The sequence below is a fragment of the Nansenia antarctica genome (assembly GCF_963989245.1).
Source record: "Nansenia antarctica genome assembly, chromosome: 3".
Taxonomy (NCBI): Eukaryota; Metazoa; Chordata; class Actinopteri; order Argentiniformes; family Microstomatidae; genus Nansenia; species Nansenia antarctica.
In genome coordinates this window covers 12822159-12846289 of record NC_137688.1, presented here as the reverse complement: position 1 = coordinate 12846289, position 24131 = coordinate 12822159, and the positions used below count along the sequence as shown (strand labels likewise).

General features: G+C 46.1%; 1 protein-coding gene across 1 annotated transcript in view; it reads left to right on the top strand.

The window, feature by feature from the left end:
• Window positions 1-1746: 1746 nt before the first annotated feature.
• The window catches only part of gpc3 (glypican 3), a gene marked incomplete at both ends in the record, with an annotated part of 80527 nt that continues 58142 nt past the window's right edge, over window positions 1747-24131 (top strand). The window contains 2 exons of the mRNA XM_080526932.1: window positions 1747-1909; window positions 10268-10429. Coding sequence (XP_080383058.1) covers window positions 1747-1909; window positions 10268-10429 — 325 coding nt within the window. The remainder of the gene's footprint in view (window positions 1910-10267; window positions 10430-24131) is intronic.

The window sequence follows — 24131 nt, the reverse complement described above, 5'->3', positions numbered from 1 at the left end:
GCAGCAGACAAGACCAGCAGTTACTGTGGCATTGGTCTGTCATCATGCATGTGGGTGGGAAGGTGGTTTTTTGGCAAGCAACATTTAACTTGCTGTTTGTCTTGCTGTTTTCGGGTGGATGACATCGCAATTTTAATGATGGCCAAGATCTACAAAAATTGCACGGTATCCATCTGTAATCCGCCAGATGTTGTAAGCAGCAAGATACTTTTGTGCCGTTTGGTTCCTTCTCTGTTCACACATTTTTGAACACATCTGATGAAATTAAAGGACTTCAAAGTGGTTGTTCTGTCTTTCTTTTTCTTTTCAAATGTAAAATCATAGCTTATGAATAGTTATGGGTTCAGGCTCAGGTTTTGTTGTCAAATGACTTGAACACCAGATGGCAGCAGGTGCATGTCTATGGGTCTTTATGCAATCATTTGGGAACACTTTACATTGGCATTGCCTTTATAATGGGTTTAGTGGAAGGTTTATAAATGGTTTATTGACTGAATTATTCGTTTATAGATGACTTATACATCTTCATAAACAGTTATAGTAGTTTGAATTGTGATTGTTACGGTTCATTTTGTGTTTGGTAAACAGGGAGCTGTGGTTGCATTGTTAGTCATGTTTCATGCGTGAATGCATCAACCAATGCTCATTATGTGCACACCCATGGTATAAACTTGCCTTTAAACAAGGCAACCATGATAAGTGTTATCGACATTTGACATAATTACATTTCCTATTGCCAACTTCTCAGTCTGTACCTCTAGAGTACAGGACTACGTTATAGCTGATAATTTCATTTTCAGCAATAAAGTAGGCAAGTTTCTTAATTAAATCAATGTGCCCCAATATAGCCCCTTTCCCATTAACTGATGATGACAGTTTTATTTGATCTAGTCATGTCACCCATCTTCCTGTTTTAAGTTCACATTTGGAATGTGTGAATGTGCAACAATACCATGTGCAATATGACAACCCTTGTGTACATAAGGCTCAGATATAGGAAAAGTTAGGATATTTATAGCATAGCATAGAGTACACCACAGTGTTTTATTGTATAGTATAGTAGATAGTGTACATAGCCTTTATTTATGTAAAAAGACCATTCATTAATTCATTCACATTTGGAATGTGTGTTCGTTATGGATAGTTAAATCAGGCAAATTATTCGGGGTGTAAAGGCACAATTTGTCATATTTGTCTCACGACATGGCAAGCTGCAGATAAGTGCTTTATCAGTTTACAACAGTAAACGCATATTGTCTGCTGTATGACAAAGCTCTGCAAGTGCGCACAGCGCTGTGTTGTGGCGCGCGCTCTGGAGAGCGATAACGCGCAGTGAATTCAGGACATGGGTCTCGCGGAGCCAGCTGACAGTCAGTGGTGCAAGTGAGTGGGATATTTGTAAGTTTATCAGCACTGAGGTCCCGCTCCACTGCATAACCGAGCGGTAGGAAAACAACAAGGGCTCCCTATGTGTTTCATGTTGACTAGTATATGAATATCGGAGAGGAGTGAGATATATGAGAGGAGAACACCTTCCTACCCAACAGGACATGCCGTTTCGCGTCTGCGGTGCCCTTTTTGAGGATGCTTATCGGAGCTGCAGTATTCAACCCAACTTTACGAATGTGCCGTGAGGCTTTGACATTGGCTATGTACTAACTTGGCGCTCGTCTTTTACGAACTGTAGTAGTGACTAGTTTCACATTTATTTACTGCCTGGTTTTGGCAAAATTCTGATCGTATGCCATGACCGGTGTTCCGCTGTCGGGTGCGCTCTTTCTGTGCGCCCTGTGCCTACCGGTCTCAGTGCCCGGCGGACAGGTACCTGCGCCCAGCTGCCACGAGGTGCGTGCGTCATTTCAGTCTCTCCACCCGGGGTCCAAATGGGCACCAGAAACCGCCGTTTCAGGTAACTATTAGCCAGGCTTTCTTAAGTATACTCCTTACGCATGGGTCACTGTGGTTTGCTTTACGCATCCAAAGATTTAAATTGTACACTCACCGAACACTTTATTAGGAATACTATATTAATACTGGGTAGGTCCTCCCTTTGCTCTCAAAACAGACTTAATTCTTCGTCGCATGCATTGATTCCACAAGATGTTGGAAACATTCCTTTGAGACTCTGGTTCATGATGACTTTATTGCATCAAGTATAGCATAGTGTACAGCACAGTGTTTTAATGTATAGTAGATAGTGTACATAGCCTTTATTTATGTCAACCAGCTCTTTTCTCTTTTTTGTTTTACCCTTGGCTCTCTTGTTTTTAGTCTTTTTTCCAAGCACCAGGGGAGCCCACCCTCCTAAATTTCGTTGTATGGTACCTGTACTGTATAAATGACTATAAAGACCATTCATTCGATTCCAGAAGATTTTTCAGGTGCACTTTCAAGCTGTACATCTCCCGTTTTGCCACAGCCCAAAGGTGTTCTATTGGATTCAAATCCGGTGAAAAACACTGAGCTCATTGTCATGTTCATGAAACCAGTTTGAGACGACTTTTGCTTTGTGACATGGTGCATTATATCATGCTGGAGATAGCCATTAGAAGATGGGTACATTGTGGCCATGAAGGGATGCACATGGTCAGCAACAATACTCAAATAGGCTGTGGCATTCAAGCATTGATTGATTGGTATTAACGGGCCCAACATGTGTCAAGAAAACATTCCCCACAGCGTTACACCACCTACAGGTGTTCCTAATAAACTGTTCAGTGAGTGAACTATACAGTATATATGTGAATTAAATCTATACCCCACTAAGTTAAGTTAAAAGTTTTTCATTTGAAAGACTGAACATGCTTGAGTTACTCTAGTTGTGTAGGGACCAGCGATGTTGCCTCATGTATAGAATGTTGTGGCATTCCCTCTCCTCCATAACGGCTAAGATGCACTTGGGTCTTTTGATTTCAATCTAACTTGTGCATAATGGCCCGACAATAGAATCTCAGTGGGATAGCGCTGGTGGTAAACACACTATATCTGGGATAACTATCTGTTACATTTACTGTAGTTTGAGCTCAACACATCCCCCAATGAATAAGACTGGCAGATGTAGAAATGATGGAGAGCTGTCCCTTTGGCTATGCAGACCACTCTTCTTCCATATCATCAGGGATGGCAGAAACACAGAGTCTGTTAGGCCCTCAGAACATAACATCTCCTGCAAAGCTCCCTAATAATCTCCAGAGGACTTAATAGTTTATTTTTTTCATTTTTTTCCCCATTTCAAGGCTGCAAGCGCTTTTAACAAAGGCAGTGAGAGTCGACTCTAACAGCTACTACCACATCCAGCCCACATATTGTTTCTGATGCCCTGTGGCTCATTTTCAAAAAATTCTCACTCATTCTTTCTTTTACCACTTTTTTTGTTTGTGTCAGCGAAAGACTGTGGAAAATTGGCATTATCTGTTTGTCAGCCTCTCATCAATCAGCCAATTAATTAATCTATAGGCAGCATTCTACTATCATTACCGAAGGAGTCACAGCTGCTTGCATGGTTGGAGCGCAGCACCTCAGCTTGATACCTCTCCTTGCTCTGCACTCTCCCTGGTTGTAGAGGGCACATCGCTTTTAAAGGGTGAAGCACAGGTGCACACGCCTAGGGAACCTGTTAAGACACAGTCAGTTAGCGAGCAGGATTCGGCCCCAATTCTATTTCAAACAGGCCTGCACAAAACCCGAACAGCAGTTCAATTCAACCTGTTACAATCTATTCATCAATATTTTAGGACATTCCCCCTGTCTGTTATCCACAGATTTCTGAGCTGTGATGGAAAGTCAGCAGGTGAGAATAAAGGCATTGATCTGACCAGCAGGAGGAGCACTCTCCTCTGCCCTATATGGGCCTGAATGAGAGCGAGTATCTTTTCAGTTGTTGTTGTTTTGCACTGCCAAATGAATGAATGAATGAATGAATGAATGAATGAATGAATGAATGAATGGTCTTTATTGTCATTGCTACAGTACAGGTACCAAACAACGAAATTTAGGAGGGGTGGCTCCCCTGGTGCTAGGAAAGAAAAAAAACAAAAACAAAACACAAGAAGGGAAGGAGCTGGTTTACATAAATAAAGGCTATGTACACTATCCACTATACTATTGATTGATTGATTGAAAACTTTATTAGAAGATTTGCAGAAGTAGGTACATGAAAGTACATACTACATACAAGGTCAACTAACAGGATAAAAACCCAAGAAAGCCACTGGCTTATTTCAATTGGGGTCCTTGATACTATATACTATACTGTACAGATAGACGACTAGGGTTGTCATATTGCAATGAACCCCATTGAACCCCACTGAAGATAAGGAGAGTTCACTTTGGAGATGTATCAGAGCACTTGTATCTCTCGTTGTGATCTTGATGTAGCTATCACAGCAGGTTATCTGAGCATGGTTATAAAATCAAAGCACTTATCTATGAAAACAATGGAGCTAAAGTGATAGGAGTCCTAAGGCGGGAGAACCATAGAACCCCACCATGTCGCTCTGCAGCAGACTGTGTAATTGGTGCACTGGCGGAGCCTGTTGCTCGTATTCCCATTGTACATTGATGCTCCTCTCATGTGGCTGAGTCTCAGCCGGCCTCAAAATGTTAATTGGGTGTTTTAGTGTCGTTTGGGTGGAGAGAAGTGCTTCAGGTTAATTGTTTCCCTCTCGCTCTCTTCCTGGCCAGTGATTCACACTCTCCCAGAACAATAAGGACAGTGCTGGCAGCAAACAATGCTAAGTGCCCAGCGAATGTAACAAGACGGTACAACAAATCAGCACTCCCTCCACTGAATTAATTGTCTTTGCTAGTAGGCGAGGTAAGAATGCTTGGGATACAAAGTAGATACAACGTTGGCGACTGGATGGTTTTGTCCAGTCCGAGGATAACCTCCCAACAACAGGACACACACACAAAAAAATCCTTCTAGCACGACAACTGACAATGGCCCCTCGATTGAGCGTAGATTACTTTTTCCTACTAAGACAGGTGGATAGATGATTCACGTACTTAATCTAATGTATTTGTTGTAAGTCGCTTTGGAATAAGGTGTCGTCAGCTAAATGCCCCAAAATATAAATGTAGGACACATTTGATAGGGGTGCACTGGCCAATATTGCCCTCACTGCATATCCTGTTGTCTGGAGCTGCAAATGAATGTGAACAGCTGTCATGTAACCTGTGAGTGGTTATGTTAGTGGGCCTGGTCCTGATTGTGCCTGGCAGGGCTGCCGGTTCCCCTCTCCATAAGGGCATCTCTGATTTACCCAGCAGCCTCTCCTGTTTCAGATTTACTGTGCAGCTTTTTAGGTTTGGTCTTGTTTATGTTCCTTTATTCCCTTCTCCTCGTCTTCACAATAATCCATGTGGTGGACCTGGGATTAAATGTGTTTACTCACTGATCTCCTGGGTTTAGAGAGAACAGTCATCCTGGTTCTGCCAGGGTGTCTGGGCCAGGGAGGAGGGTCAGAGGATAGGGGATGGTTGTATTGACAGATTTGATGGAGGACCTCAGTGTTGATGATGAGAAGTGGGCTTTCATTTTGGGGGTTTAGTGTGTGTGTATGTCCTTGCTTGAATGCTTGTGTGTGTTTGTGTATGTGTATGTTCTTGCGTGCATGCGTGTTTGTGTGTGTGTGTGTGTGTGTGTGTGTGTGTGTGTTCTGCTACAGAGGTAACTGTCCAGGGGTGTATCAGGAGGATGTGGAGGAGAGAAGACAGCTCTGAATTGTAATAATGCTGCATGTGGTGCCAGGGGGCACAAGACCACAAATCCTCTTTCTTCTTCCCAGTATTTCTTTAAAGGCACTGCAGTTCTCACCAATGCAGAAGATATAACATATTGTTCAGGGAGTAGAGTTCTCATCACAGGCATGGTGGGGGGGCTATTGCCTGAAAGCAAAACCGAATGCTGGCTGTCAAAATCTAATAGTAACACGTCATGGTGTCTGGTCACAAGGGGCACCTCTGTAATGTCAGGCTCACCCCAGGACATATAAGACTTTAAGTAGTGACGGTCGTACGTTTAGTGACAGCAGGAGAGTGCTTGTAAATGGTTGACCAGTTTTAGGGCACAGTCGTCTATCCTACTGGGGGGGGCTGACCTGTTTTTTGGGGGAAGATAATCACTCTCACTGACTAGAAGAGCAGCCCTGGTTGGCAGGGGGGTGGGTGGGTTACTGGTGCTGGTTGCTGTTGTTGTTGTTGTTGGAGAAGAAACAAAATGGCTCCATGTTTGATATTGTGTGCGTGTACTGTATGTATGTATATGTGTGTGTGTGTGTGTGTGTGTGTGTGTGTGTGTGTGTGTGTGTGTGTGTGTGTGTGTGTGTGACGTGAACAATAGCCTGATGGACGCTGACCCCATAGTAATTAGTGGCGGGGTCAGGTCGGCATGGCGACATGCTGTCCTGGGATCCTAGAGAAAAGGGAACAGTGACCAGACATGGAGTCGCTAGAGGAAGTGTTTATGATGCAAACGAGACACAACAATGCCCACATTCCTCCCTTTCAACTGAGACGGGGTTCAACTAATTGGCGACATTAATCGGACCCACTGCAAGATGGACTCTTCTGTCTAATTAGACATTCATAGCAGGAAAGTGTTTTATACATTTCCTCATTCGATATCGTGCATTACAATGAGCCCGTCCTCTGATTTCTAGCTCCACTAGCCTCCCCTGACTCACTGTGTATATCTGCTCTTGTCGAAGTGTGATTACCATAGCCGTACATACAAAAAAAAAAAGTTTACAAGATCACTCATTGTGTGGTTTACGTCTAGAATAGTGATGCCATCTTTTTGACTTTGGATTCTGAGAATAAAGTCATAGAGGTGTAAATAATATAAATATACGGTCATAAGGCTTTGTCCTTCCCAATGGGCCATGAGATCACTGCTTCTGTATCAAAACAGAGGGAGAGAGTAGCCCTCAAAGCAAGCACTGGAGCCATTTTTTATGGTGAAATCCACATTTACTAATGATGTTAGGTTGGTGGCAAATTGTCTTATTGTAATTTTATTCATGCGTATTGTTTCTGTAAAGTGTCAGTGGTTCATTTCGCCCTGGGTCCTCCGCAGCTATAACTCAACAGAAGTTGGTGATCTTATAATTTATACCATTAATAAAGGCCTTTTAACATATTCTATATCTAAACACAACTCCTCGGTCCTCCGTTAAACTTGCATACTGATCGCTTTCTAATTGGTGCGGAGAAACAGAGACACATTTATGCGCTCTCTCCCAGTCCCCCGGCGAGGAGTCTCAGAGCTTGTTAAAGATGAAGAGAGAGGGACTGTGCTGTGTACACAGCCCTCGCTGTGGCCCTGCTGGAGCTGTCATCTCCAGCTCCTCTCTGAGACAGACACCCAGTGCAGTGGCCCGGGGACTTGGAGGAGGGGGGAGGCTGCTGCTGGACAACGGGAGGATAATCAGTGAATTTAAACTTGGCTTTGGTGGAGGGGAGGGGGGAGGGGAGGGGACGGGGTGGATAGATCGAAGAATTAGAGAGCAGAGATGAAAGAGCATTGTTTTTCGCCTGTCGAATCATTTGACCTGACATTATGGTCTATTGATCAGAACAGGAATGTAGCAACGGTGTGACAATGTGAAATGTTACATTAGGGTGATCGTGTATAATGTTCCTATTTCTGCATTTGTCGTTTTGGGTCTATTTGCGTCTGTTATGTGGCCGTCAGGACAGAGGGAGGAGGATGTGCAGACTAAAATGAAGGTTTCCTGTTTCCTGATGTCAGGAGTGCAGCTGGAGACAGGGATGCTAGAGACGGTGGGAAAGGAGCGCCAAGCAGAGCTGGGAGTGATGACAAAGAATGAGGGAATAAAGAGATGGAGGAGGAGGAGGAGGAGGAGGAGAACAAGGAGTGCAAAGGAGAGGAGGCGGAAGTTGGTCCCAAGCGGTGTGTCTGTCAGCGGGAAGGCTTTATTTAGAATGCGTAATATTTCTTTTGGCCTATCTCCATAGGGAATAATCTCCCTGGAGTCCCTCACTTGTATTCCTCACTGCTGTGAACTTCTGTAATACATAATACGCAAACACATTCATCATCTGCGAAACCGCGGACGAGCAACCGAGCTGATAAAACTGTCTGTTTTGCTGAAGATAATTGCTAAATCCTCTCGTCTCTCTCTCTCTATCTCCTCCACATGCGCCCACCTCTCCTAGGGTGGTATTGACAGCTTAATAATTGTGCCCCTGCAGGCTGAAATTAAGTTGATCTTATCTGCCAGGAGTCCCTTGTAGGTATTGATTTAAGATATTACACTTGTCAGCATGCATGCAAAAGGTGCTGTGACACCACTATATTGAAGATTCACTTTGATCAAATCTCAAGAGCCCGACTCTGGTCATGCTACGCAGTTTAGCATGCATCAGGTGAGGCTGGTGGAGGTAGAATCACACGGGCTCATTGTAATGCATGGAACGGAGTAGGAATGGTATTACACATGTGTTTGATGCCATTCCTCACTCCGTTTCATGCATTACAATGAGACCAGCCTCCACCAGCGTGAGTGTTTGTGTTCTGTTTGACTGCTTTCATGGTGGTTCTTGGCAGTAAACTACCTGACTTCTGCTTGGAAGTATTTGTTTCTTTTTATCACTGCTTGAGCTCTTTCCACTTGAGCTCTGAATTGATATTGCTGAAACACATAGGCTACACTGTAAGAAAAGACTGTTTGTTATACTGCTGTTCACCGTTTTGCTATGTGCCCTACTAGGCTGATGTGATTTCATGTCCACTCGTATATGCAACAACAACAACAACCCCTTATCTGTCCCGCTATCTTACCGTCTCCCCCTGTCTCCTGACGCAGGTGTTCCACCTATCCTCTCCTAACACTGTGCTTAGATCAACGACACTCTTCCTCATACATCTCACCCCCCCTCTCTCTCCCCTCCCTTTTATCTCTACCCCGACTTTCCTAATGTTTGTTTACCTTGCCATCAATCAGTCTAGTGTCACGTATGCCTCTCTGGTTGATCAATAAGACAAGCTTCCATCCCACCTATCCAGATTACTATTCTGTTGTTCAGTTTTTTTCCAACTTGCAGAGAAAGAGAGGGGGGAGGGGTGTGGATGTGTCTCTGTAGGGTTCCCTTTTGTATTTAAAATCGTTTGACTGTGCCCTGTTTGTATCTGTCTGTGTATCATTTTTTGGGAGCGATATGGGAATCAGTTGGAAAATTTACGTCTTGTTTGCAGGCAGTGAATTATTCAATGGACCTATTTTTCTGCTGTTTTGACAGATGAAATATGAACTGAATCTGAAAAATACAACGTACCTTCGTAGAGGTGCAACTCCACCACAAACCATGAGAATTACACCAGACGTACACTTTTATTCTATATAGTATACATCACCTATAATATTTTTGCACTTCACAAGTATAATTCTATGCCCTTTTTGTTGTCATGTGAATGTGATGCATGTTGTGTTTTCAAATATTGTTTTTCATTGCACCCCCAATATTTATTTTTTTATCTTAGTTTACTATCCAGTTCACAGAGAGTATCCTACAGTTGAAAGAAGCAAGGTCTGACCATCACATGTATTTCAGCTTTAATTAGTTCTCTCCGTTTTTCAAAATAAATTATTTTTTTCAGGGCAGCTCCTCTTTGATCCAGGCATACATGTGCATTTTTTTTTTTGCATTTCCCAATGAAACATCCTTGTCACTCACATTTTTTCTTTCAATGACTTACATTTACACCTTTCAAAAGAGCCCAAGAAAATCCAATTATGTCCTCTTTTGTATAAACAACCTTCAGACACAGTGGTCAGGTTGAAAGCTGTGAGTGTATCATCTGCCATATCTGCCAAGTCATTGTTCATTTCACACACTCGGATGTGTGATGTTCCCCATGTCCGGCTCTCCTCTTTCAACACTGAGAGATTCTGGACATAGAAATAAATATATGTCACACCTCTTAAGTAGTGGAGACGTGTTATATCTACCATTCATTAAAATAGTAAGCATTCTGTAATGAAATGACATTCATTGGAATTATAAAGGGCTAATTTCAGTTAACCTTTTGTTTTTGTTTTCAGGTGGGCTAACATATACAGTCCTCAGAGTACTGTAGCGCACCTGTCTAGGTGACGCCAGCTGAATTACCTGTGTAAAAACATGCCATTTGTTCACTCACTCGCTTGTGGTAGCCGTACACATTAGGTAAAGAGGAGAATTTGTTTGTTTACTCACCTTTGTTCTATGGTTCTGACTGCCTCTCCTGCTCCCTGCTGGACAGGTGCAGACCTGCAGGTGTGCCAGCCCAAGGGCCTGACCTGCTGCTCCAAGAGGATGGAGGAGCGCTACCAGGTTGCTGCCCGCCAGAACATGGAGTCAGGCTTGCAGGCGGCCAGTGCTCAGCTGAAGCTCCTCATCATCCAGAACGCAGCTCTCTTTCAAGGTGAGCAATGTCTCCAATCTTTGTCCATCTTAGTTGGGGGAGGAATGATGCCTGCATTGATAGAGTATGATAATCAGAAACATGGATTCCAGATGCGTCTTTCACCAATGACCATCTAGCATTGCCCCCACTCAAAACGTCTGCTGCTGTTGACAGGAACACATGTACTGTACAGTATACATGCTGTTTACATCGGTGTGTCTACTGGTATGTTTACTAGTATAGATAAGATTGAGCTTTTAATTACTAATGCACACTGCTGCTTTCTCAACCAGAATCAATGCAGTGGTTCTGCATGAGGAGTGACTAGTCTCAGAGAGTTCTGACACGCAGGAGGACTAGGACCCACGGGACGGTACTTTTTAATGTGTAGCCTGCAGTCTTGGGTTACAGAACACAACACAACACCATCCTGATATGCCAATTAAAACTTCATGTTTAATTGGCCCGCTTGACTTGTTGCTAAACATTAACAACGTTAGAGACAGCCACTGTGGTTTGGCTTAGGTTTCCTTGAAGGGGTTCGATGCTAATTGCTTTAGCATAGGGCTTGAAAGAACTCCCCAAACAACCCACAGAGTGGAGTCGCTATAACATCCAGATCTTGTCTTGTCTTATCTCTCTTTATCTCTCTTCTCTCTCTCTCTCTCTCTCTCTCTCTCTCTCTCTCTCTCTCTCTCTCTCTCTCTCTCTCTCCTATTGGGAATTGAGTGCATGCCTTGTTTGCAAACTTCTGTGCTCCTCTTCGTCTCTTTTGTTCTTTTGTGCTTTCTCTTCTGCGACAGATCAAAGGGCCTACCCTCTCCACTCCTCCATCAACCCACCACCCCCGCCCCCGCCACCACCCCCTCCACCTGCCGCTCGCCTCTCTAGCATGGTTCAAACTACACCAGAGCCTTTGGCCCTTTTGAAGTCAACTTTCTAAAAGTAATGCCTCTCTGTGACGGGTTCTTTTATGTTTTTTTGGTGTTCATATGACGAGCTGCTTTTTTAGCTCCTTTTGCATAAGCAAATCCAAATGCATGAGGCGAAATGAATACTTTAGAAATATGTAATCTGAGTACCTAGAAAGAAAAACACGAGGCATGGTGTTATTTTAACACGCATTACATATTGGCTGTCTCTTGACACTGGAGTTCTCAGTGAATTTAGATCCTCAGGTACACAATCACAGCTTTAGTGTGAGAGGGTCTAAAACGTGTTACTTTGACTTATAGTTAGTTTGTCTTTTGTGGTGTGAAATGAATTGAAGCCACCCTGGGCCAAGGCTCTGAGGATGGAAGATTGTAATGCTGGAGGAAGACGTCAGTAAAAGAGAGAGAGAGAGAGACATGCATATCACATTGTAGAGAAATGAGACAGATTCACACACTGGTTGCTACTCCTGAAATGTAACATTTATTAGGACAATTGTCACTTTGTTTCTTTGGATGGAGGCATATTATCCTGCCTAAACAAGGATCATATTGCAGCAAATACTTTATTGGAGAAGCAGAGTTCATACGGATTCATATAAACCTCAGCCAGATTCCATCCTCTTTCAATGATTGCCTCTCACTGAAAAGACATGATATTGTCAATATTGTGTGAAATGAGAATCGTTCAACCTTCGTAGTGAAGCTCATCTAAAATCTAATCTTTGAAAATGAAAAGCTGATGTTGGGCATGCTGAGAATTTAATTTCCAAAATTATGAAATGAGATATTTCTGATGAACGTATTATGATCAGCCGCCACAAGTCTCCACACTAAACTGGCCTAGAGTTAATTTGATATTTCCGTTTCTTGGCGGTGAAGTGTGTCTTGGGTGATTCCTGTGCCTGGTGAAATGAGAAGTGCCTGGGAGAGGGAGAGCTGCTAAGTCGGTACCTTGCACTCAGAAGCTAATCAGTAGAGGTGTTTGGTGACTGGGACATGTCCGTCAAGGTGATTGACAGGTCTAATATCTGTCAGTTCTCAGGTGACGTGTGCTTTCGAGCAGCTCCAGTGATGGGGTGATGAGGAGGACGAGGAGGCCTTGGCTAGAACACTTGGGGTACATGTTAGTGTTGGACACAGATCGCCCTATTCAAATAGAAATGGCTTCCTTCAAAGCCTGTTCTGTAGAATATGTGCTTGTTTGATTTCTCCATTTTCAAAATAATTTCCCTCTCTCTGTAGTTTATTGGGATCATTATTGTGTTTGTGAGAGGACTACACCAGCTGAGTCAAGCCGCAGGGATGCAGAACACCGTTTCTTCTTCTACAGTTCAGTAAGAAAAAAGGGCAAAACAACACGCTCACAAATGAGCCTCACTGGACTCCGGTCCACAGACTCTGGAGAGCCGGGACCAATCACTGCCTCTACTGTGTCATCACACACCATTGCTCCACTGCACCCCAGCGACAAACTGGCACCCTGAGGGGGGGACTGAGGAACCGTCATGCGTCCACCGGAGGGGAGTAACTTCAGATGTCCAAAAAAGAACATTCATCCTATTAATAAACATGAGGGGAATGTATTCGTAAGTGGATACAGGAACCAAGCGGGCTAGATTGCTTAGCAAACTTCTTTGAAATGTGTAGAGGAGCGAAGTGCTAAATATGTGTGGACAAGGCGAGGAGGAGAGGCAGTTTGTGCTATCCACATCTTTCTCTGTCTATATGAAAGTGGGACAGCCAGCTCCCCCCTGGAATTTCTCAACGAGTCCGAGTGAAGGCTGGCTCGGTAGGGTGTGCGCTAACTGGTCTGGGCTCTTCACACTATGTAGACAGTAGCCTGTGGGTGTTATCAGTATGAGGCTTCACTCAGTGCTGGTAGGCAGGGGAGCGATGCACTCCTCGCTGTGAAAATAACTGAACCAACAGGGGCAATACACTGTAAATGATAGGGAGTCGGGGGCTAGTCTGAAAGGACACTCTACAGTATTATGTCTGACATCAACACATCAGACCACCTGGGCTGTGCAGAAAACACAGGCCCCGAATAATTTGTCTGAGGAGACCAATATTTTTACCTGTCACCATGACGAATGTCTTTAAACGGGCACAGAGACACAGCGGAATCAATCTGGTTCCTGTCCTTGAGTTCCCTATACCTCATTCCTAGCGGAGGCCAGCAAATTAGCATCTCATTAGCACCTGAAAAAAAGGCGCTATCGACATTCTCCTCTCTTCGTAGATGGGTTTTAATTACTCTAAGTGTATTAGGAATTAGACTGGCAGACCCCCCTTGGCCCTCCGTCGAAGTGGGGGTTAACCTTGAGAAGGAGCGAAGGCGCCCTCGTTTGTCTCCGATACTGCTGAATGGACGGTTGCCGTGGCAGTAACCCAAATGAGATGTGGCAGGCGGGTTGGAGGATCCTGGGCATGGCAGGACAGAACTGCTTCTCCCTCCAACAGCTAGTAATCAAAGTCAGAGGCCACTGCTTCCACAGCGAACTCTCCTCCCCTGCTCGTTAGTGAAGCGTTCGCTGAATCTAAAGTGCTTCAGGCATCTGGCCTGAACAGGCCCCTCTCTCTCTCTCTTTCTCTCTCTCTCTCTCTCTCTCTCTCTCTCTCTCTCTCCCTTCTCCCCCGCCATTCCACTCTTCTTTGATAATCCCTTGCCTCCTTTTCTCAGCAGAGTCATTTTGTTTGCTGTCCAGTCCCTCTGTATCCCGATAACGGTGAAGACTAGTGGAGTGGGTGCCTGCTGCTGCCAGACGTCTGAAGTTGTTTACTCGCCGCCCAAGGCTAATCTAATAAGTTAATGACGAGTAGAGGCGGCTACGCCATCTCCAATGGGCCCCACCAGCGCGTCGTTTACTTGACGAGTCGGGGATATACTATACATTACCACCGGCGTCTTTCTCTATCAACTCGTAATTAGTTTTTAACCTAATTCCCATGTTTTATTATTATGCCTCACTTATTCTGTCTGTGTTGTAATGAGATTGCCAGGTCCTCTCCTGCGCTCTGTTGGGCACGCAAACTGTGGAGGAGAGATTGATACGTATTAGTGCGGTGTAATCCGAGGAGTGCTCTGTCTTTTCTGGGTTGTGTGGTATCAGGAGGGCTAGGGAGCGGGAGCCACGGAGGCACGGCGCATTAGGAAGGGCTTAGCGAGACGCTACGTGTCTGTAGACGAGCCTAGCTACATCAGTGGTTGGGGTGCAGAGGGGGGATTGACATCAGATCCAGCTGCAGGCCCGCCGAGCTGAGAGAGCATGGCAACTCAGATCAGGGCCTGGGAGGGCATTGATCCCACGGCTTCTATCGGTCTCCAGCTTTAGAAAGAACAAACCAAAGTCAAGATCATACCAGACAAGAACAGCTTCAAGTGGATAATTAAGAGTCTGTGTTTCTCCTGCAGCAGGACTTGGAGATCACTGATTCAGTCTCCATCACTGCCTCTCTATGATAGGGACTATATATTTTTTTAGGCTGAAATGGCCCCAAAAGGTGAGGTCTGGGTACCTCAACATGCCAATGCAGCAAACCCAACTATGCACGTCGTCTACATTTTTAAGTTCACTAAAACCAGCCTTTTCAGATTTTAATTCTATTAAAATAACTCTGAGCTTTCTTTAGGTTGCCATGCAGATCTCCACAGGAGGCCCTGGCAACTTCTTCCCAACAGTTGACAGACTTCTTAAACTTCTCCTGTTGTCTTATTTCTCAAGTACATATTTTTAAAAAATCATTCCTCCTTTTGATTTGACCACACTCACACAAAAATGGAGCGCCTGCCTCTCTGCTGATAGTGTGTCAGCCAGTTGACGCCACATGGGGTAGATATTTGCATATTACTTTGGTGGTTTGGAAAATCTTCAATAGCAGTATTAGCACCACAGAAAAGACGAACCCAAGTTTCAGAGACTCTCATTTAGGACACAGGGACACAGGGGGTAGTGCAGTTGTTCTCCCCATCGCTGGATTTATGTCAGACAAAGGCTGATTCCTCCACAGAGATACAGTACTGGTCCCTCCCTGTGACATTCAGTATGAACAGACCTTAGTTAGGAAGGCTGCTCCTTAACTGGTGTGTCTGGAAGGAATGAAGAGCAAGGGAAAAAACTAATGCAGGCACATGCATTCTTCTATACTATATTCTTCTATTTGATTCTATACTTTCTTTCTTTCTTTCTTTCTTTCTTTCTCTATCTCTATCTCTCTCCTCTTATCTTCCATGGGTTAGGGTTAGGTGAGTATGTAGTTGAGCGGGACAGAGAGGTTTCTGCTCTGGCTAGTAGCCTAGCAACAGCCTACTAACAGTTCCTCAATAAACAAGCCACGGAGTAACGTTAGCGTTAACATGTTGTCCATGATTCTCATTCATTCAGGTGGGTTAAACAAACTGTATAAACGCCATAATACTGTTGGTTCAAATATAACATATTAATGTCCAATGCAAACATGTTCTAATATGTTATTTTACTGAAAGACGTGACCTATATGTCACCCGCGATTGTGAAGCTAAGGAGACTTGTGGCAGCTAAGGTACAGTATAAACAGTATAAAACCAACCGAATACAGTTTATTATTCAGAATCTTTTAACATTTGAATGTGGTGAAACAATTTTCATTCATCTTTTGTTCAGCATTTCAATGACTATTCAACCTTCCACCCATTAAGGTTGCAGGAAAATACAAAAATGTTGCTCCCTCCTTGCAGTTCCCCCAGCCTTTTGAGGTTAAGGTAGCTTCTTCAGCACATCACTTAGTGGGAAAAATGCCACATCAATTGAGTGCAAAAGTGGGTTTCTCATTGCCAGTGCCACTTCGTCGTCCTCAAGTTTCTCCACCAAGCCAATGTAACGGTAGCTCCTGCATTTGGTTTGAAAGTGAACTATAACAGTCACCAGCTAACAGATGTGAGATGTCTGGATAGCTTCTCTCATCCTCAGAGCTCTCAGACTCAGAAGTGTCACCTAGTGGGATGGGAACATCACTCTCCTCAGAGCTGCTGTTCACTGTGATTTTCTTCTTGGTTTGTTTCTTCTTGAGCTTTCCTTTTTGTCTGATGTTACTTTGCTTTTTCCCCAGCTGTTTTTCTCTCCACGAGCCCTTTAAATTGCCTGCTTTTCAGGTGTGTCAGTTAGGATGCAGACTTTTTGGGTATGGGTAGAATTTAATTTGCAGACATTCATTTCCATCTCCTCAAGGGTCTTTGTCTTGTTTTGGCCTACTTTTCCCCACAGCCACCATTTTGGAAAGAACTGCCTAGCTTAGCAATTCAGGCTAATCGTTCACAAAATGATTCACATGGTTTTATACGTTGGCAAATCTACTAATAGCAGCCGCATATAAGATCACTATTTATCAAGAAAAAGCATATTCAATTATTCTTTCATCCCAGTCTCTTATCTCTCTCTCTCTCTCTCTCTCTCTCTCTCTCTCTCTCTCTCTCTCTCTCTCTCTCTCTCTCTCTCTCTCTCATTGATCTTAGAGTCTGATCTTAGAGAGACTTGATCTGGACATGATCTGTTGTTCACCTCTTCCTCTTGTCATATTCTTTGATTCGTTATGACCTGAAGTTGTCATTATGAGTTTGAGGACCAGTGAGGCTCCTTTTTCCTTTCTGAGCCAGTGTTTAATGACGTGCGCTCTTACACGTCTCCCTCGCTGAATGTCATCATAGACGGTAAACAAACAGTGCGGCGGCGCGCGGATCAAAGTGTCATTTGATATGGTATCATCACACAGTCCTGAGGCGGCTGACAGCTCTTCCACGCTCCAACTGAGAAGAAGACACTTTGTTTCTTTACCGACTAGATCACTGGCACTTCAGCGGGGACAGAGGGGAGTGGAAAGGGTGGAGAATGCGTTGACTTAGTATATCTAACAAAAATAGGGTTTTCTTAAATAACTGTGGAGTCTTCCTCCATGCATCATGTGAAGGGTTTTCAACTTAACAGACGAGACAAAAGCTTGCTTCACAATCCCTTTTCCTCTTTAATCAAAGCCAGTCTTTGTGAGCTGAATGGGGGAATGCCAAGAACATTTTCGTATACTCACAGCTGCCCTCGGGTTTATTTGTTTTTATGTGAATGCAAATGTAGTGTGTCTTTTTTTTAAGGCTTCAATATTGATGTAGCACTTATTCAGTCGAGTGTTATCACATTATTTATCCTGTTCCTTTTTAGACCTCTTGGCTTCCTCTCTGAAGCGAGTGTCAATGCTCATCAGTTCACCTGCCCACCCTGCCCTTGCTCTCTCTCTCCACCCCTGGGTTTAAAGTTTAAGATGTATATTTCATCCCTGCCTTTGCAATATTGAAGAGCTTATGCAACACTAGTCAGCCACGCAAACATAACCAAGTCAAGGGCTTGGGCGGGAGTAGAGCTCAGAGGTTCACCATAGAACTTGTCTATGGGCATCATGGCTTATTCACAACAACTCTCACATGTACTGTAGGTTTAAACTGGGTTATGATGTTTTAGGGGCTTCACATGCAAGTGAAATCTGTGTGGGGAGAATTAGAGGAATATGGGGGTATACTTGTGGTATACTTGTGTGCCAGACGGTGTTTCAGACTCATCAGCCCCCCTGCGCTCACACACAGCAGCGAGGGGCAGGGATGTCGTCATCTGAGCGGTTGACCCTGTGAATAATTGAAGTCGTGGGGTGTGTGGGGGCCATGTTTGCCCAGCAGGTGTGTGTGAAGAGGGAACGGTGGCCCAGGAACTCTGGCCTGGGGTTGGTGGAGTGTAATAAAGGAGGGAGGAAAGGGAATGAGGAATATGGGGGGGAGAGAGAGAGAGAGAGAGAGAGAGAGAGAAAATTGAAGAGAGAGGGGGGTTGGAAGGGGCTTCCTGCCAGCACAGCGTGACTGATGTGAGGAGAAATGTTTGGGTGGTGAGGAAGTCCTCCGGGCTGCCCAGACTCCCAGCGGAGCCTCATCAACGCACCTCTACCCCCCCCAACCACCTCCACCCCTCTACCCCCCCCAACCACCCCCACCCCTCTAACCGCCCAACCACCCCCTGGGCTGGACGGATGACTAAGTGGTGTGATGGAAGGAGCTCCCCGACAAGCTCCATTACTCCTCCTGAGCCAGACCCTTTCTCAAACTGTCAGTGGAGAGGTGAGGTGATGTGGTGGGTGGGGTCGGGTGGGGTGGGGTGCAGGGGTGGCACCACTAACGGTTCTATGTCCTAAGCTTCAGTAACGAGGGGGAGGCAGAGTACAGTTAGTGGTGTTTAGTCTTTGTTCGTCTCCCTTCTTCTTTAGGTATTTAAACAGAACTGTAAGCCCCCCCCCACCCCCTACTGGCACCATAATGAGTCCGGCATATGTGGCCAACTTCTCTCTGTAGACTCTTTAGCATTCAGAGAGAGGTCGGAGTGAGTAATGTCTCCCTCCCTCTGTGAGGCGAACCCAGAGAGCAAGACGGAGGGACGGGTGGAGAGATGGGAGGTAGACAGGGAGGAGAGAGAGAGAGAGAGATGGGAGGTAGACAGGGAGGAGAGAGAGTGGGAGGGAAGGAGAGAGAGAAAGGGAGAGAGCTCTGAGCCGGCACAGTTAACTCGGACCTTGTTAGTATTGATTTTCCTGGATTGAGCACCCTTTCATTTATAATTCATTCTCGTCTGATGGGCACACGGAAAGACAGAACGAGGGAAGGAAAGAAAGAAAGACAGGAGAGAGAGAGGAGAGGTAGAGATGATGTGGGCAGGCAAGATGCTGTGTTTTAGTACGTTTTCATGTAATGTGTAGGTTACCTACAAGACAAAAAAGTGTGTGTGTGTGTGTGTGTGTGTGTGGATGGGTGGGGTCAATCAGCAGACCCCTCAACAGACCGTAACCAAGGCATTACTAGCTTTGCATCCTAAGCCAGCAAACCCCCACGTCCTTAAGAAGGAACTTTCACAGAGTAGGCAGACACACACACACACACACACACACACACACACACAGACAAAAAGATCTGTGCACATGATTGCCTTTGATCATTCCACACATCTGCCAACGTACGACCTGTGAGTGCATTCTTACGTATGTATTCTGTATATTCCTTGCAATGTACTTATCTTCATACTAAATGTGTAGGATATCTTTATCCTAAATCCGCTTGTGTTAAGTCTTACATCAATACTTTAGTTGTAATCACTTAGTGTGGGATATAATTCTCTCCTTTAATATGAAACAAAGATTTTTGGCAATCATTTCATACAATTGCATAAGACTTCCTCTTACCCGATGGGATCAGCGTGCGTTTCAAACATCACTCTTCTGATAGCAGGAGACGAGCATAACATTGCTCAACTTTAACAAGCAGTTAGAGAACGGCGGTAAAAGAGGTTGAGAATGAGGGAATAGTGTTTGAAGGAGCTGTTGTTGGAGAGATTCTACCTAATCTGTTGGAATGAGCCCCTCAAAGAGCCTTCTGAGATCGTCCCATTGGGATGAGTAACCTGCTCTGCACAACTGGAGAAGAACACAGCTCACTCTCTACCCAGGAGAGACCCGACCATGGGACTGGCACAACCATGGGACTGGCACAACCATGGGACTGGCACAACCATGGGACTGGCACAACCATGGGACTGGCACACACACAAGTAGGGGCGGTTGTGGCTCAGGAGGTAGAGCCGGCGTCTAATGATCGCAAGGTCAGCAGATCGGCGGTTCAAACCCCCGGCTGGCCACATGTCAAGGTGTCCTTGGGCAAGACACTGAACCCCATATTGCTCCCAATGAGCGGGCCGACGTCTTGCATAGTAGCTTGCCTTGTGTGAATGTGTGTGTGAACGGGTGAATGAGAGGCCATTGTAAAGAGCTTTGGAATAAGGCGACTATACACTGTAAGTCAGTACATTCACCATTCTACAACTTAAAGACATCCAGGAGAGTGTGTTGTACTCAAGCCTCGGAATCTGTTCGGTTCTGTAAATAATTGACAACAATCGCTTTCGTCCCCCATGAACTATAATTTCTTTGCCATTGCATGTGTCTCCAAACCATTACAATTCTGACTGATTAAATTCTGATTGAAGTCATCTTTATTAATCTTTGCATATTCATTGTGTGTTTCTTAGCGTAATAATACAATTCTGTCTTTAATTATTTAGATGTGTTGTCTCGGAACTATTAAAGAACTTAAGATATTTGACAGACATCAAATACCCTTTTAGATTATTGATATGATTCTGACTGTTGAAGTGCAGTAATTATTCTGTAAAATAACAATTTAGAGTTGAATCTCTGTAAATAATAGTAATTCATGAGCAAAAGTATTTAGACCCCTATGTTTGCTACAAGACCCAGATATCCCTGTGGAGGCCTGATCCCTGCCTTGCCCTGCCCTGCCCTGCCCTGCCCTGCCCTGCCCTGCCCTGCCCTGCCCTGCTCTGCCTTGCCCTGCCCTGCCCTATTCTGCCCTGCCCTGCCCTGCCCTGCCCTGCCCTACTCTGCCCTGCCCTGTCCTGCCCTGCCCTGCCCTGCCCTGCCCTGCCCTGCCCTGCCCTACTCTGCCCTGCCCTGTCCTGCCCTACTCTGCCCTGCCCTGTCCTGCCCTGCCCTGCCCTGCCCTGCCCTGTCCTGCCCTGCCCTGCCCTACTCTGCTCTGTCCTGCCCTACTCTGCCCTGCTCTGTCCTGCCCTACTCTGCCCTGCCCTGCCCTGTCCTGCCCTACTCTGCTCTGTCCTGCCCTGTCCTGCCCTACTCTGCCCTGCCCTGCCCTGTCCTGCCCTACTCTGCCCTGCTTTGTCCTGCCCTACTCTGCCCTGCCCTGCCCTGTCCTGCCCTACTCTGCCCTGCCCTGCCCTGTCCTGCCCTACTCTGCCCTGCCCTGCCCTGCCCTGCCCTACTCTGCCCTGCCCTACTCTGCCCTACTCTGCCCTACTCTGCCCTGCCCTGCCCTACTCTGCTCTGTCCTGCCCTACTCTGCCCTGCTCTGTCCTGCCCTACTCAGCCCTGCTCTGTCCTGCCCTACTCTGCCCTGCCCTACTCTGCCCTGCCCTGCCCTGCCCTGTCCTGCCCTACTCTGCCCTGCTCTGTCCTGCCCTACTCTGCCCTGCCCTGTCCTGCCCTGCCCTGCTCTGTCCTGCCCTACTCTGCCCTGTCCTGCCCTGCCCTGTCCTGCCCTGCCCTGTCCTGCCCTACTCTGCCCTGTCCTGCCCTACTCTGCCCTGTCCTGTCCTGCCCTGCCCTGTCCTGCCCTGCCCTGCTCTGTCCTGCCCTACTCTGTCCTGCCCTGCCCTGCTCTGTCCTGCCCTACTCTGTCCTGCTCTACTCTGTCCTGCCCTGCCCTGCCCTGTCCTGCCCTGCCCTGCTCTGCCCTGGGTGACAGTGCTCCATGGGGCCCTAGTGGCCTGTGGTAGGTTGGTATGGAGCGTCCAGGAGTGTAGGAGTTTGGTCTGCCAACCAGCCTGTCAGTGTCAGCGAGGCGGTGGAGGGAATCGTTGCTCATTAATATTTGAGGAGGTCTCGTCGATGCAGCTGTTTACTTAACAGAACACGCTCCGGGGCTCCCCAGAAGAGCACGCCACCTAGGAGCTGACAACGCCACGCTGTCACTCACTCACCCCCGCATCCTCCCACTCACCCACCCTCTCTCTCACTTTCTCTGGGTTTCTCTCTCTTTCTCAGGGTAGCTGTCTCTCTCTCCTCCTCACTGTCCCTCCTCACTGCCCCCCCCCCCCCCCCCCCACTCCCTCATTCATCACATTTCCAGCCTGTTGTTTCGAACCTGTCAACTTAGTATGTTGTGACATTCGTCAGTTTCCATTGCGTGCTCCCAATTCCACCCCTATGCAATAACAATAACATGCCATTCTCCGGCAATTTCCACTGCTGGGCAATTACTGTTGTTTTTTTTCCAAAAACCTGGTTTGGTCTGGGTGGAATGTATGTTTATTGGTATTGATGTCGCATAACAGTGGTTGTTTGTCACCTTGGCGTACCTGTGAGTGACAATAGATGCTTGACTGTGTGACAGAGTGTTCTAGACTGAGGCGCACTCCCCCACCGCCTCCTCCTCCTCCTCCTCCTCCTCCTCCTCCTCTCACCCCCTCCACTCTCTTCACCTACATTTGACCCTTTCAGACCGTGACACCACACAAGCACACAGTACATGCGTATCATTGCATCGCGAAAGTCAGGGAGAGTTCAGGGGTTCATGCAGTTTTAATCGCCAAGCGTGTCTTTTTTCCTTTCACCTTCTAATTCTCTTCTCGCCGGTGTTACTCTGCGCTGGTTTGACACGGCTCACGCCACAGCCACCGTGCTGGAGGTGGAGAACCAGGAGGCTCTCGTGACGGGGGCCCCTCTCACCCCCAAAGCAAAGGAGTGAATAATTGAATGACTCCAGCAAAAAGGGGTGGGGGAGAGGCAGGGGGGGGGGGAAATGGCCTCCTTCCACCCGACTCTCAGGCATGACCTAGCTCCCTCCGGGTGCTCTCTCTCTCTCTCTCTCTCTCTCTCTCTCTCTCTCTCTCTCTCTCTCTCTCTCTCTCTCTCTCTCTCTCTCTCTTGTTTTCTTCTTTCCACCCTCTCTCTCTCACACTCTCTGTACTTTCTCTTCTCCTCCATTGAGCAGGATTTGTCACAGGTGTTAAAGAGAAGCTCTCATCCTCCACATAGAGAGGCGCACAAAAGGGCCTTCTGCTGTCCTGCTTTGAACTTGAGCCTCCCCTCATCTCAACATGTCCTCCCTGGGCCACGGACATGTTTTCTTGAAATTGGAGGCTTTGAGGCTATTAATGAAGGGAGGATTTGCTTGAATGGTGTGCATGCCTTTGATGGTCATGTCTATAAGTCAGTTGTGTGTGTGTGTGTCTGTGTGTGTGTGTCTGTGTGTGTCTGTGTGTGTGTGTGTGTTTGTGTGTGTGTGTGTGTGTGTGTGTGTGAATGCGTTTGTGTGTGTGCGTGAGCATGCGTGCATGTGTTTGTGTGTGTGTTCCACTCTCGTTAATGAGAGCACCACGAGCGTGTCTTGGTGTCTCAGAGCTTGTACTGATTGCCTCCTTCGTACAGTAAGCCTGATTTGCACACCTTATCCTCTCCCATTATTTCCCTGTTTCCCCATGTCTCGTCCCTACTCGCTCCCGCTCGCTTCCTTCTGCCAAGCTGGCTTCTTTTTTTTTATTATATCTAATTGGACCTAGCTAGTGGAACTAAACGGCAGCCGAATGCACCAGGGAAAGTTCAATAGAGACTAAAGAGGTCTGTGCGAGCGTATTGCTGTATGTGTGCATGTCGAAGCTTAGGTATTTGGGCATTGATTGCATGGCGGAGTGCATTAACCTTTCTCACATGCACACACACATGAACACACACACACACACGCATACACACACGCACACACACACGCACACACACACACAGACACACAGACACACATATGGACGTGACCATCAAAGGCTTGCGTTCAAGCATATCGACCAAACATCAATCATCAAGTCTCCAATTGAAAGAAAACGTTGTTGAGGGGATGAGAGGCCAAGTTCAAAGCAGGACAGCAGAAGGCAGATTTCTGTGGCTAATGAGAGCTTCTCTTTAACACCTGTAACAAATCCTGCTCAGCGACAAAGGAGAGGAAGTAGAGAGAGTGAGAGAGAGGGATGGAAAGAAGAAAGTCGAGAGAGAGCACGGGTGGGAGGAGGCTATTTACATCACCCAGTTTTATTTTTGTCAACATTCAGTTATTCACTCCTTTGCGCGCACACACAGACACACACACACACACACACACACACACACACACACAATCATTGTCCACACTGTCTGTTGTATGAGTG